Source organism: Corvus brachyrhynchos, unplaced genomic scaffold (genome assembly GCF_000691975.1).
Source record: "Corvus brachyrhynchos isolate BGI_N302 unplaced genomic scaffold, ASM69197v1 scaffold514, whole genome shotgun sequence".
Lineage (NCBI taxonomy): Eukaryota > Metazoa > Chordata > Aves > Passeriformes > Corvidae > Corvus > Corvus brachyrhynchos.
The window spans coordinates 2119332-2134589 of record NW_008238319.1 but is presented as its reverse complement, the minus strand read 5'-3'; the positions used below and the strand labels follow the sequence as shown (position 1 = coordinate 2134589).

Sequence of the window (15258 nt, the reverse complement as noted above, 5' to 3'; positions counted from 1 at the left end):
TATTACACAAACAAACTTCAGGAGCTAAAAGTCTTGACGCTTCAGGTTGGTTCCTCTTCTCTGGGGACTTTGTTTGCTTTTGTCCCCTTAACTGCGTTTTTGCTTAGCTTAAGAATTCAAACAAGGTTAAAGGAGGGAAAAAAAGGCATTTTAAGACTTTTCAATCTGAGAACACCTTGCTATGTCAGCAATTACTGCATCACGCTTAGATCTCATCATGACAGATGTGAATTCACCTCTGTCATTAAAATTTAACTCGAACTTCTCTGCTCACCTACAGCTACACCTTTTTTGAGCAAATACTGCATTCTCTCATGCATTCTTCCCTAATAAAAAATTGAAACAAGTGTAATTTTGGAAGTACCTGGTAGATACTGAAATAATTGTTTACAGGAGCTGTTTCCTGTAGAACCAGAAAAATCCAGAGCTGCTAATTCTGGATGATTATAACTCATAGACTGGTTAAATGCCAGGGCTTCACCTTCTTATCCTTCTTATCTTAAATAATCCTCAGTTTCAGAGAAGGTTCTTTATTATCATTTCTGACAGATTTTTGTTCCAATGCAAAAAGCCCAGGCTGCTTCCAAGTGTTCCATTTCAGTAGATCCTGGTTGACCATCTTGGGAGGGAAAAGAAGGAATTTTTAATCTGTATTTATGGAACTTATATGTGTAGTTCTACCATTTTGAAGTAACTCTGCATCTGTATTTTTGTTTTGTTTTGCTTACTGTGTAGATAATGCTGAGTGTGAAGAGAAAAATGTCAATGAAAATAAACGAACTCCAGAGGAAAATCTTCCTGAAGCTTTCCCTGTCAAACTCCGAACACCCAAATCTTCACAGAGACTACATCATGTTCTTAAAAAGCAAAATGAAATGTCCCCCTTTAGTAAACTCTATGAAAACCTGAAGAATGAGCTGAAAGTGGAAAAACCTCTGCACAGGGGAAGTGCTTCTCAACAAGCTGCAAAAGGAGACCCTGGGAGTGTTCTGCCAGAACCAAATGCTCCCATTTCATCCCTGAGTCATCTTTCTGATCTGGGCGGCCTGACTAAAGGAAAGGAAACAGGCAGAAGGGAAGATATTGAAGAATGTACAATTGTAAGAAGAGAAGAAGGAAACAGCTCAGGATTTAATAAGCAGCTGTCAGCTGTAGGAAGAACTCCTAGAAAGAGTTTTACCAGGAGTCCTCGAACTCCCATTTCAAAGGTGGTGCCAGGAGATACCAGTCAGAGTCCTTTGCAGGATCCTAAGGAATTAGGGACACCAGGCAGATGCAAACATTCTGCTGTTACACCCAAACCCAGCAAGGAGAACCACAGGAATTCCCTGGTTTCACTGCAGCAGTGCTCCATAGAAAGGTTGGATTGTCCAGCTAAAGGGACAATATGCAGCCCCACACCGCCCACCCCCAGCGCTGCTGAAGGAGGTAAATGTGTGCTGTCCACACCAACGCCCAGGAGGAAGAGTCCTCGGTCTCTGTTTGTGTCACCTCCCAAAGAAGCCAGTGGAATGAATCCTGGAAATTCAGAGACTCCAAGAACCCCACGGCGTGGGTCCTTGAAATTGAAGTCTCTTCCAGAAATCCCAGCTGGAGCTCCAGGGGAAGATTCAGTGTGCAGAACTGGTAGCACACAACTGCCTTTGCCAGAAGACAAATGCTTAAAGCAAAGACGAAACAGCAAACAACAAACACCAGGAAAACCTGTCCAAGAAGTGCTGAAAGAAATCTGGGATCAGGCAAACCTGGATAACTCTGCCTCTCTCTCTAATTCCAAGAGTCCCAGAAAAAACAGCAGGCAAAGTAAAAATTTCTTGGACAAAAGTGTCCATTCAGAGGCACCAGCTTCAGAAGGGATAATGGCATCTCCTGCTGCTCAGACACCTGGCTCTGGAAGGAAAAGGGGGAGGCCAAGGACCTCTGGAGTGCTGACTGAAACAGCACTGGAGACAAACGCTGGTCAGGAACATCATGATTCAAGCAGAAAAGCCAGTGGAACTCCAGCAGAGCTGGGCATGGAGGGGTATCACCAAAACCAGGATTTGGAAGATGCCAGTGCTGCAACACCTCGGAGACCATCAGCCAAGAGAAGGTCTGGAAGTGCTGCTGAGCTCAAAGTCACTGAGCCTGGCTCAGAAACTAAAACTCCTGGCCTCTTGAATGGAGAAGATTCAGGTAAATGCATTGGATCCCCTGCCTTGTTTTTGATATTAGAGAAATGCTGTAACACTTTCCTAAAAATTCTTCCACTGGGATAAAATGCAGAACCAGTTGCTGACACTAATTGTAAAATATTTATCATGGAGTTACATTTGACCATAACAATACACAATATGTATAAAATGTCCTGGATTGAATCTGTTTCTCTTTAAGGTAAGTTTCTTTGGGTTTGTTTCTAACTTTGAAATGCAGAAGGAAGGCTTAAAATGCTGCCTTGGTTTCTTAGATAATGTAAAAATATTTTTAATTGTTCTTTTCAGGCAAGACAAAAAGAATCCCTCAGAAGAGGAGGAGTGGTGAGATGCTCCCTCAAACTTCGGGAAAAAGAAAAAGAGTGTCTTTTGGTGGTCATCTGAGTCCAGAACTCTTTGATAAAAGTTTGCCTCCCAACTCTCCCTTGAAAAGAGGAGCTCTCCCTGCCAGGCAGAGTTTACCCTACGGAAACTCTCCTCGGGCTGTGCTCAAAAAGGCTCAGGGGTTGAAGCACTTGGTAGATCAGGTAAATGTTACGAGCAATCAAGTTGCTGAGTCCATTACTGTGATCAGAATTTATAAATTCTATTATATGTATTTATTCTATTATTTATTAATTCAAAATGAGTAGTAAATCTTGTGTGATGCATGCTGGTGTCACTCATGAGTGATTTGGGATGCTCAAAGAATCAACAGCAAAGGCATCAGCAAAAACAGGTTTATTTTAAGGTGAAAGTGCCACGAAATTCATTGGTGAGGTCACTCTGCTACTTAATGGATGGGTAAAACACACAAGGAAAAAACAGACTAAAAATTAAAAATCAATCAATCTGAATCTAAATTTGACATAAAATGATTTAATTGGTGGCTGGGGATGGATGAATGGTAAGGATGGGAAAGTGTGAGGATCAAAAGAAAGGTAAACCCTCCTGCCAAACTTAGCCCCAAACTTGATCAACAGTTTAGGAATCATTTCCTGTATCATTCCTGAAAAGAGTAAAATAATCCCGGTCTCAGGCAGGGTTCCCCTGGACAGATCACTTCATTAGAAAGAAGGAAATATCCTCCATTCACTAATGTCTATTTTTTTTTTACCAGGAAGAAAAAAGGTCACCCAAAAATTCCCCAGCCCAGCAGTCTCCAGGTGCCTCATTCCCTCCATCAGGGAAGGCAACACCCAAAGTTCCTTCAGGCTCTCCAGCCCCTTTCAGGAAAGGGCGTTTCTCCATCTCCCAGCCCCCCACACCATTCCCAATTGCAGAGGAGAAGGATGCTGGTGCTGAAGATGTGGATCCAAAGGAGAGAAGTGGTGTCCAAGGGAAAACACCGAAATCTTGTCCTGCTGCCCAGGATGCCAAAGCCTTTGCGACAGTGACACCCACCAAGTCAACCAGAAGTGCCCAGCTGGGTTTGAAGGGCACTGCCATGAAGAGCAGAGGTGGAGCTGTGGCTGTTATCACTGCGAAGAGGAGAAGTGGTGCCTCCAGTGCCAATTTATTAGGTTGGTTTCAACAGATAATTTTTAATATTCACTTTCACGCTTTAAAATACAGGAACCAAACTGGAGAAGGCCTTTTTGTTATGCACCAAATAATTGGTGAATCTTCTGAAGTCTGCTGGGCTTCTTGGAAGTGCAAGGTGTTGCATTTTCTCATTCATAAAGCAGATTTATTAAAGCATCTATAAACTCATTTAAACACAAATCTTAAAGTTCAGACATTGAAAAAAGGTAAAATTAGCATTCTCTTTGCAAGTTTAGAGTCATGATCTTTAAAATCTGTCAAGTTCAAGTAGTCTTAAACCAAGCCATGTTTATCACATCCATTTTGTTTTCCAAAATGTAACATTTTATAGCAAGGCGGCTTCACTTCGTGCCTTATTTTTATACAAGGCTCACAACCTTTGTCTGGGAACTGGACTGAGTTTAACAACTCACAGTGGTACATAATGGATAGAAATAAAAAATAAGATCATAACTGGGTGTTACTTTCAAATCTTCAGAATTCTCGGTGTTGAGCACTGATTTGAAATAGTTTTGACAGCATTGGAAACTGTAATAGGGGAGCTCTGGTTCTTTGAGTTTTGAATTTTGAATAAACTTTTAGGTAGGGTGTATTTGTCACCTGTTTTCATCAGTGAAATCAGTTTGACAAAGTCAAATTTACCATTCACCCAGGAATTTTTATTGCTTTTTATTATTCTGTTCATTTTAATGGCAGCAGAGCTGTTGACAAATATTGATGGCACTCCATTTCTCACCACCTCTTTGTAATGTGCTTTTTAATATCACTGCATCAGTTCCTTCAGTAACATGAAAAGAACATCACAGCTCTTAAAATTTCAGATCCAAAATAAAACTCTGTTTCCAGTGCTTTTTCAGATAATTTCCTGGACGCTTGGCATTTTTCTCTGCATCTTGCACATCCTGGCAATGTCAGCTTTTCAAAGTTCTTTTTATTTACAGACTGACATAGCAATTCTGACAAGAGAGTAATAACATCCTTTTCTTTAGGAACAGCATTCCCCTTTTTATCTCTACTTTAAAAAATCATTTCTTTTATATAATCCTTGTGTTTTGATAAATTTTTTTCTGAAGTAAACAAGGCAGGTGTCCTACAACTTCCAGCTTCATTTATTCCACAGCTGTAATTCCCTGCTCCCACTGCTGTGTACAGAATGATGCTGTGATGAAGGTAACCTTGTTTCAGGAATTTTGGGAGTGTGCCACAAGGAGAAGGTGATACAAGAAAAATTACGGGAAGTCTGTGTAGATCTAAATGCAGGATAAATAAATAGTTTTCCTGACTGAAATTCCTCAGGAAGTGGTGAAAGAAACTTCACTTGGAAACAATTTCTCTTAAGTTAAATCTCACCAGAGGAAAGCTCATCTGTAATAAACAAGGCTGAAAGGCTCATGGCGAGTTTCTGTTGGGAAAAATGAGTTCCTTACAAAAGAGGAAGGAAGGAACTGGGTCAGAGTTCAGTTGTAGGATCTGAGCTGTGTTTGACCCTGTGTGAAGCTCATTGTTTTGGTGTGGAAAGCCACACTGGGTACTTGAACTCTTCTTAAATTTAAGGTGAAACTGGGTTTTCGAATTGAAAATATTTCAGAGAACACTTTAGGTGTTGTCAGATAATAACAAACGCTTTCCTCTGGCAGACTGCAGAAAATGTATGGGAACCATAAAGAAATAAAATTGCCAACTTCCATTTACACAGCTGAGAGTTGAAGTGGTTTTTTCTCATTTGCTTCTAGTTGCAAAATCTTGGGCCGAAGTGGTAAAATTGGGAGTTGCAAGACCACAGTCAAAGATTGCTAAAAAAAGTGTCCGTAAAGGAAGACCCCTGAAGAGGATAAACCACCCACCAAAGGTATCCTTTTTTGTCTTTCTTTGTTTTATTTTCTTGCATGACCACCAAACAGCTTGGGTGGATTTTGATAGAGAAGCTGGAAGCTCCTGTTGTGGTATAAAATGGGGGTTGATGTCTCTCACAGCATGTGGGAAATGGAGATTTGTACAAAAGGAATCATGAAATTTTTAAGGTTGGAAAAGACCTCCAATATCATGGAGTCCAACCTCTGATCATAGAAATCAGGCAGGACCTGCCTTTCCTTTCCTAATCTCAGGCTGGCTGGGCCTTCCAACCCTTCTTAGCACTGGACATCCTCCAGTCATCTGGAACCTCCCAGTGAACCAGGCCTAGTGATAAATGGTGGAAGGAGCTTGGCCACCTCTTCCAGCAAGAAGAATCTTGGTTTAATAACTCTTTATTTTCTTTTTCCTTTACCTCTGCAGACTCCAGAGAAGAAAATAAAAGATCACTTCAGCACGGGTCATGCAGAGTCACCTGCTACTATAGTTGTAGGTAGAGCTTATTCCACCACAATCAGATCTGCTGGACACATCCCTAAAGTGGTAAAAAATCCCATGCTGAAGCTCAACATGGATATGGATGAAAGCTTCACAGGTGAGATTTTAAAGTCTGCTCACTCTGCCAGCTGTGCAGTTCTTTTGTCAAAACATGTGCTCATTTCTCCAAATACAATTTCTAGGAATGCCTGAAATGTTTCAAACTCCGAAAAATCAGGATGGAAGAACATTATCTTTGGCTGCTGCTCAGAATGCTGAGTTCACACCACTGTGTGCTGCAGGGGACATTTCTGACTTGCACACTCCTGAGGAATCTGGTAGGTTTAAAAAAAGGAATGTTTAGGTATATTTTGGGTTAGCAGCAATCTCAGCCTAGGCAGACTTAACTGAGGTGAAGCAGCCAGTAACCCATGAAAGGAACCATTGAAATTTATGAGGTATTAGAAGAAAATGTTGTAGTTCCAGTTAACTTCTGAGTAGGATAATTTATCATTCATTTTATTTGGTGTGAAACTTCAAACTGTTGAAGTGTTGTTTCAGACATGGCAGCAAACCCATGCACGTGTTTGGATTTTGGTTTCTAGAAGATTGTATTTGAGTAGATTTTTGATTCTACAGGATTTTCTGCTTAATTTATTTTCCAAATGACATAAATTTACTGCTTATTTCAGGAGAGATGATGGTGTCACCATTAAATAATTCAGATGCTTCAGAACAGAAGCAAGAGAGTTCAGGCATATTCCACTTTCTGAGAGAGGAGTCATCTCCATCCATGTTTGATGAAATAGCCACAAAAACTCCTGAAAAAAGAAAAGCTATGCATGAAGATGATGTGGATAGTTTGGCAGTAATTCCAGAAAAACCACCATCTCTGGTGAAATCAGGAAGTAAAAGGAGGACTCCAAAGCAGGAGTTGGAGCCAGTTGAGGTCATGTCAGGCAAAAGGAAGATTTTAAGGACCCCCGTGCAAAGGTCAGAACCGGGAGAGGTTTTGTCAGGTATCAAGAGGCTCATGAAGACCCCAAAGCAGAAGACAAAGCCTGTAGAGGCTTTGTCAGGTATCAAGAGGCTCATGAAGACCCCAAAGCAGAAGACAAAGCCTGTAGAGGCTTTGTCAGGCATCAGACAGCTCTTGAAGACCCCAGATCAGAAATTGGAGCCTGTAGAGGCTTTGTCAGGCATCAAACAGCTCTTGAAGACCCCAGATCAGAAATTGGAGCCTGTAGAGGCTTTGTCAGGCATCAGGCATCTCATGAGGACCCCACAGCAAGAGTTGGAACCAGCCTCAGATGAAATTGCCTTGCAGAGGTTGCTGGAGACTCCAGCAGAGAGCAGGGAAGCCATAAAAGGTGTGCCAGGTGTGACTTCAACCAAGAGGGCCCGAAAGCTGAAATCCCAGCCCGTGGAGGACATGGTTGGGATCAGCCGCATTTTCCAGACGCCAAAGGAGAAAACTGAGCCCATAGAAAACATGTTTGGAATTAGCAGATTAATGAAGTCTCCTAAAGAGAAATATCAACCAGTTGAGGATTTTGTGGGGCTGCAAAGGCTCATGGCAGAACCCAGGCAGAAATCTGCTGATTCTGAAGTGGACTATGCTGGAGTGACAGAAATGTTTGGTACCCCAGAGGAAATGAAGGTAAAACATTTTAACTTTTGGAAGGGATGTTTTTAGACTTTGAAACCTGTGCTTGAAATGAATTCAGACTTCCTAGTATGACATCTTGTATCTTGCAACATTTTCTAGGACAGGTGCATTTGTGTGCGTTAAAATGTATCTATTTGAAGGGATCTGTCACGAATGAGTGTTTTAAGATTGTTTAAAGAATCACCAGCCTAGTGGCATTAAAAACAGGCTTACTATAAAAGTGGCATTCCCGGCATCTCATTCACCATTCCACTGTGATCATTACAGGTAGGAAAAGTCAGGCTCTCCATCCAGTGGGTCAGGTTTGGTGATGTCTGTGCCCAGCCTGGTTCATTCTGGTGCTGGTTTTTATTGTGAGAAGAATCTTGATCTTCAGTGGAGATGTGCTGCCATCACTCCCAGTATCATTTATCACTGAAAAAGTGGTTTTGATTTTCATATTCCATGGGTAAAATGCTGAGTATCACTGGGCTTAGTGCTTAGAACTACAATAAAACACTACAGAACACTCAATTTCTCTTCAATACCTTAAATTCCCTTTGAGCAGTTGTTTAGATGCTTCTCCACAGTGTTTGTTCTCTTTCACTCTAGATGGCAAGAGTTAAGTTTGCTATGTTTGTGTGCTTCTGTCAGATAAATGGATATAGTTATAAGACTAATTGATTTCATATGTAATGAAAAGGATTTGACAAGAATTTTTATAAATACTGGTGTACATTCATCTGGTGTTGGTTGGCTCCAATAAGTTCATCCATTTATTAGTTGTTGTTTATTCCCTTAGGTCAGACCAGTAAATGCTATGGATTCTCAGGAAGAAATTACACTTCCTGGTTCTAATTCCGGTCATAAACATGGTAAGTACAAATACTTTGCTTAGAGGAATAATGAATATACGAAGTCATGAATGCTACCATGAAGTTCAAATCCAGTTTAAAGCTCTGTCAGTGAGCCCAGCTACTTCCTGAGCTAAGATCCCTTTTTCCTTTCCCCCTGTCCTCCCAAATAAATTAAACAACTTCAGAAGCCTGGCCTTTAATCTAGGAATTGGTTAAGTATTTCTTCCTTTCTAAATTAGGGTGTTTTTTGTCTTGTTTGAGCAAGATGCCTCTCTCAGGAAAATGGAAACTCACAAATACTTTGATCAGGCACAGTAATTTCTAATTTTTGTTTGTGCTCTTCACCCTGTTCTAGAAAAGAAAGGAAAAGTTTCCCAAGGTGAAGGTTTTCAACAGAAGGACTCAACTGGTGAAGAGCAGCCTGCCCAGAGACCAAGAAGGGGCAGACCAAGGAAGGCTCTGCCTCCTGCTACAGAAAAGCTGTGTGAAAATGGTGTGAATTTAAAGGAATTATGGAGTCCTGATACCCAGGAGGAGATGAGAGTGATCACACCTGAAAATAAGGGAAGAGGAAGGAAGACAAAACATTGCATACAAGAAGTTGTTCCAAAGCACCCTGATTGGGAAGGGCTTGACATTGTTGCATCTGTAGAACCACCTGGAGCTGCTCAGAGACCGGGTAGAGGTAAAAGGAAAGAGGTGAAGGAGTCAAAACATCTGAACAGAAATCTTGAGTCTTGTGTTGAAGATTCTTCAGTGCTACAAAAAGCAGCTGCAGATACCAAACAGGATCTGCAGGACTGTGGCATCTGTGATGTGTCAGAAACTGAAGGTGATCCAGGCACAAAGACAGACCCTGGAAACATTCAGAATGAAATTTGTCAGCTGCAAACAGGTTCCAATGAACCTGATAGCAAAGCTAATGACAGTGGGATAGAGGACAGTGAAGAAGTGCTCCTGTCACCGAGGAGGAAGCGCAGAGGAGCGGAGAACACAGAACCAGTGATTCCACCCAAAAGAGGCAGGCAACCACCTAAAAAAGGGAGGCAACGAAGGAATGACCAAGGGAAAGCAGCTTCTCCAGCAGAACTTCATGGAGCAACCAGAAAGCTTCGTAAAGACCCATCCCCAAAAGTTACACAAAGACAGGAACAGACTTGTGACAAAGCTCCTGAGGCTGTCACAGCACAAAAATCTGAAAATGGCACTAAACTTGAACTAAAGGCAACAGAGAGAAGAGTTAAATCTTTTAGAAGTACTAGAAACAGAAAGCACTCAGCTGAAATGAAAGCAGATGCTCGTGGGGTCCCACTTGAAAATACACCTCAGAAAACTGAGGAAACATCAGCTGAAACTGATGCTGAAACACAATCCCACGTGAAAAATGAGATGAAAGGCTCTCAGGGATGTGAAACAGAAAATGCTCAGGAAAATACAACAGAGGCAGCTCGAAGATTAAAGGCAGAGTCACCTTCTGCAGAGACAAACAAAATGCCAGTCAGTGCTCAGAACTTGGAAACAAACAGGGCTAGAAACAGAAGAGGCAAAAAAGACTCTTTGGAGCAAAAAGCTGATGAACTTACTGAAAATGTGAACAGCCTAAAACCAATTCCTCCCAAATTTAACTCAGAAGCAGAAGTGGATGAATCTTCTCTCCAGAATTCCTTGGGCTCTGTTTGTATCAATGCAGGCCAAGCCAGGAAGGACCAGCCCAGCCCAGGTGCCACAGCAGTCCCTGCTGCAGGCAGTGCCAGTCCTGCTCAAAGGAGGACGAGAAATGAACGGGGAATAATTAAAGCAAAGCAAACTGAAATCGTGCAGGAGAATCCAGCACAAAGAAATGCAGTGATGTGTCGAAGAGGAAGAGGTAAAAAAGTTAATTTTCAGCTTGAAGAAAGCAGTTCCAAAGTGGTTGAAGGAAAAAGTTTACCTGAGAAAGATGAAGGGATGACTGACAAAGGTAATCAACATGAGAATTCTGAAAATCCTCCTTCACAGGTAAGGAGGGGCAGGAGAAAGCAACTTGATTCCATGCCACAGATAGCTAGTCCTGCCTTTGTGGAAAAACAAACATTAAGTGCAGACCATAGCAAAGATGAGGCTGTACAAGAGCAGGAATCGGCTTTGGAAGCTGCTCCCTCTTCAACAGAAGACAATCCACCGCGACGGGGGAGGAGACGCGAGGTGGCTGCAGCGTCACAGACCAGATCTCCTTCTGTCAGAACGAGGCATGGGGTGCTGCAAGGGGATGGTAAAAAGATGGCAGAGAGAGAAGATGAAAATCCAGCTCTGGGGAATAAAACTGTGCAGGCAAAAGTGAATACATCAGCAAGGGACAGGAGGAAAAAGATGGATCCAGCAGCAGAAGCAAAAAGTTCAGCTCCTCTCCAGAGAAAATGTGGCTTGTTGGAGACTAAAGATGAGGGTACTCATGAAGAACAAAGTGTGCCTTTGGAAGCAGTGTCCTGTGCAAAGGAGAAGCCACCAGGAAGGGGCAGAAGGAAAGAAACTGCTCTGGCATCACGCACAGCCAATTCCATCTCTCTTCGAGGGAAACGTGGTTTGCCGGCAGGTGATGAAGAAGCTCCCAAAGAAGAGCAAAATGTTCCCTTAGAAACTTGTGATCCACCTGGAAAAGAAAATCAACTGAGAAGAGGCAGAAGGAAAGAAATTGCCCCCTCTGTTCAGGGAAAACAGGGCCTGTCAAAACAAAGTGGTAGGAAAAATAACAGTAGGGAAGCAAAACGGAGTTTGGACAATTCTCTTTCCCAAGAAAACAGGGATCTTTCAGAAGGGGGCTCAAGGCAAGCAACCACTTCACTGGCTCTTAGCCCCACCTCATGTCAAGGTTTGCCAGAAGATGGTAAGGATGGAATTCCTGAAGAACAAAGTAAACTTGTGGAAGTAGCTCCACCTGCAAAAGAAAATCCATCCAGAGTGGGCAGGAAGAAAACAACTTCTTCCACTTGTGAAGAAACAACTTCCACTTCTCTCAGGGGAAAACCCAACCTGCCCAGAGGCAGAGGTCAGAAGAGGATTCTTAAAGAAAGTGAAGATGCATCTCCACAGAATAATCCATGCCAGGGAAGAACAAGGCAACTGAGGAATAATAGGAGGAAGGTGGAATTCACCTTAGAGGCAGCTACTTCTACTTCTCTCTGTAAAAGCAGTGACTTGCCAGAAAATGGAAGCACTCTGGAAACTCAGGATTTGAGTGGGACATCCACTGGCTCTGAAGAGAATCAGTCTGAAAAAGGCCAGGAGGGTGAGCCTGCTCCACAGGCAGCCCCCCCTTCTCGCAGAAGGAAATGCCAGCTGCCAGCAGAGGATGTGGCACCCAAGAGATTAAAATCAGGTGAGGCAAGGATTGGCTTTCTCTTTTCTAAGGGTGGCTGAGTTATGTGTAGGTACAAGAGTGATGTGTGCAGAACTCGGGGGGCTGCTGATGGAGAGCACAGAATGATGGGATCTTTTAGGTTGGAAAAGATCCAAGATCCCAGCTCCATTCCCATCTCTGGACACGCTCCAGCCCCTCCATGTCCTTCCTGAAGTGAGGGACCCAAACTGGACACTGCACTGGAGGTGCCTCCCCAGTGCCCAGGATGGGGGACGATCACTGCCCTGGTCCTGCTGGCCACCTGAAATATTCCCTGGAATTTTCAGCTTGACTTAAAAACTCCCAATTAGAAAATATTATCAAATGAATGCCTTGAAGTAGAAATGACAGCAACTCTTTAGGGCTACACAGTGAGGAATTTCCTGCCCTAAAACTTCCTCTGTTTTCATTTTTGCAGAACTTTGGTGTTGGTTCTGTTTTAGGTTTACATATCAGTGGAAGGAATTTTAGCTCAAATGGCCGCTAATTGGTTTTGGTGCTCTCATTAATGTTAACCTACTTTCAGAAATAGCTGTAAATCCTCAGGGATCCAACTTAAAGGATATTGGATGTGCAGAAGTGTGGGGTTGGTATCTGGTTTGTTGAATTCAGAGATGTAATCTTTGGAATGTTGTCATTGGGGACATTTCCTGTCAAAACAATGTAGGTGAAGATGGAATTTTGTGGGAAATGTTTGATTGATAATACAAATTGACATTTTTCCATGTGCAAATAGGGAGTGATGAAAATGGATCCCTACAAAAAGGAAGAAGAAACAAAACTAAAGAACTTGGAGAAGAGGATGCAAGGGCAGCTCAGAGCACTGGAGGGATGGACAGGAAGACAAGGTCCAGCAGAAGAACACAGAAATAGGAGTCCCAGAACCAGTTTTTAAATCAATTCATAATTCCAATTACAGGGGGTTTTTTAATGTGAATTGATTTGCACTCAGATTTTAAGCTCAGATTTTTGATAATTCTATGGTTGCTTTACAAAGTATATTTCTTAATGTGTTTACAGATAGAAGGTAGATATTTTTTTAGTAGCTTTGCCAATGTGTGGTGGTTCCTAAACCATGGGGTGCTTGTGCAAAGCTGCAAACAGGAAATACATTTTGTTATGCCAGTATTTCTCTCCCTTTTCCTGTTGATCAATTCAGCAATCAGGAAGCCATATTACTGCCAGCTGAAGCTATTTTCTACTGAAATTTTCCTCTGCTTAAGTTTTATCTTTCATTGGAGTTCTGTAAATATTCTTTTTAAAAAATTGCAGTTGTATTAGCAGAACTATGATGCTGAATTTTTGATAAGTTTTTTTTTTAAAAAAAAATCAAAGCTTGTATTGAAAAATGCGATTTCTAAGTCATTAAACTTGTAAACAATTGGGGACTGGTGTGGGTTTTTGGTTTTAAGAATGTAATTAATGCTGTCTTACGAGTTCATTTCTAAGGTTCATCCTCTCTGGTTGATGTGGTTTGGAGATACAATTTTTAGGACCTTTTACAGGTAATTTGTCCTCAAGGCTGGGGGCTTCTTAGATGCAGAAACAGAAAATTCAGCCTGGGCATCAAACGTCTGCACAGCTCTTAGGCCTGACTTAAAATCCTCCGTGTTTATGTGGTGTGTGAGGAGTTAGGAATGGTTCTGCAGCAGAGGAGTTGGAATTGCAACTGTTAAGCTCGGAAAAGACCCTAAAGATCAACTCCAGCCATCCCCAAGTGCCACATCCACATGGATTTTAAATCCCTCCAGGGATGGGGACTCCAACACCGCCCTGGGCAGCTGTGCCAGGGCTGGACAAACCTTTCCATGAAGGAATTTTCCCAATATCCACCCTGGCCCTGCTCTGGCAAAGTTTGAGGCCGTTCCCTCTCCTCCTGTCCCTGTTCCCTGCCAGCAGAGCCCGACCCCCCCGGCTGCCCCCTCCTGTCAGGGACTTGTGCAGAGCCACAAGGTCCCCCCTGAGCCTCCTTTGCTCCAGCCTGAGCCCCTTTCCAGCTCCCTCAGCCGCTCCTGGGGCTCCAGCCCCTTCCCAGCTCCGTTCCCTGCCCTGGACACGCTCCAGCCCCTCAGTGTCCTTGTAAGGGACCCCAGCTGGAAGCTATGTTTGGATGTTCTCAATTTCTCGTTTTGGGAATGAGATCGAGTGACCCTTTCTTTAGTTGAGTTCACATTCGTGAAGTCTTCCCTTCAAAATCCAAAACAGATGAAGGAATGCACTGGGTAATGGTCAGACATCAAACCTTAGATGTGATATAATAAGATTTTTTTTTATAATTTACTTCGGATTTTTTGCTTGTTTGTTTTTATTATGTGGGATGTGCTGTGCCCATATCCACAGGGAGTTTTTATCAGATTAGAATGCACTTTTTTTTAAATCTACTTAATTCTAGTGTGAAAATTCCAGTCTGTCCATACATCCAGGGTTGCTCCATCCCAGGTGCAGAATCCGGTACTTTCCCTTGAAATTCACATGGTTGATAGGAGAACTGGAATATGTTATGGTGGGGTTTTTTTGGTTTGGTTTGCTTTTTTGGTGGGCTTTTTGTGGGTTTTATAACTCTTGTTTCCCAATCATGACATTCCTAAAACTAGCCTTGAAATCTCAGAGGAGAGCAAATTTTACCATCTCCCCTAAAATCAAAACTGTCTCCTTTGTGTTAGCAATGCCAGTGCCATGGTTGGGAAATACAAAGATCCACAGGAATGTTTTTCTGCTGCTAACAAGTGGTTTGGGTTTTTTTTTTCTCCAGTCACTCTGATCTGTCAATTTTGGCTTTGGTTCTAGTTCAAGTCTAACAGGAGCTCAGCTCAGGTTAAATGCCTCAGTTCTCCTCCAGAGCTGGGGTTTCTCCCCTTCCAGCCAAAACTATCAGGAATTGTTTGCTGCTCTCATTCCCACTTTCCCAGGCTGCCTCCCTGGATTTGGTCTCAAGGAACCCTGGTCCCAGTCTTCTCTAAGGTAGGCAGCAGAGTCTCTCCTTAGGGAGTGTATCCTGGTGCTTTTGTAGGATTTGGAGAGCTCTCTAAAGTCAGATCCCAGTTTTTGCAGGAACACAGATCCCGTGGAGATCTATGGAAGGCCAGATCTGTTCCGTGAAGAGATGGACGAGGCAGGATGGGAATTTCTAAGGTAAAAAAGGTTAATGTGTGGAAGTCTCTCAGGAAGTGAGGATGTGTCATTTTTTGGAATGTTCTACAGCCAGCCAGGGAAAACAGAAGTTTAAGGTATGTGGCTGATGAATCTTAGGAACATAAACCTGGATTGGGTTGTGGGGACGCTGCAGCCACACAGACCATGGCTTTGCTCACTATCCAGGACATGTCCAGAGAT

The 15258-nt window shown here is 42.6% G+C and overlaps 1 protein-coding gene across 1 annotated transcript in view; it reads left to right on the top strand.

Moving 5' to 3' along the window:
• MKI67 (marker of proliferation Ki-67) overlaps nucleotides 1–13311 on the top strand; it is a 31433-nt gene extending 18122 nt beyond the window's left edge. Inside the window, exons 8-18 of the mRNA XM_017733864.1 lie at nucleotides 1–45; nucleotides 736–2175; nucleotides 2481–2719; nucleotides 3292–3694; nucleotides 5450–5565; nucleotides 5991–6162; nucleotides 6248–6382; nucleotides 6737–7704; nucleotides 8495–8567; nucleotides 8905–11904; nucleotides 12662–13311. The exon at nucleotides 1–45 is cut by the window's left edge and continues 23 nt beyond it. Of these exons, the coding sequence (XP_017589353.1) occupies nucleotides 1–45; nucleotides 736–2175; nucleotides 2481–2719; nucleotides 3292–3694; nucleotides 5450–5565; nucleotides 5991–6162; nucleotides 6248–6382; nucleotides 6737–7704; nucleotides 8495–8567; nucleotides 8905–11904; nucleotides 12662–12798 (6728 nt within the window). The 3' untranslated portion in view covers nucleotides 12799–13311. The remainder of the gene's footprint in view (nucleotides 46–735; nucleotides 2176–2480; nucleotides 2720–3291; nucleotides 3695–5449; nucleotides 5566–5990; nucleotides 6163–6247; nucleotides 6383–6736; nucleotides 7705–8494; nucleotides 8568–8904; nucleotides 11905–12661) is intronic.
• Nucleotides 13312–15258: the final 1947 nt, after the last annotated feature.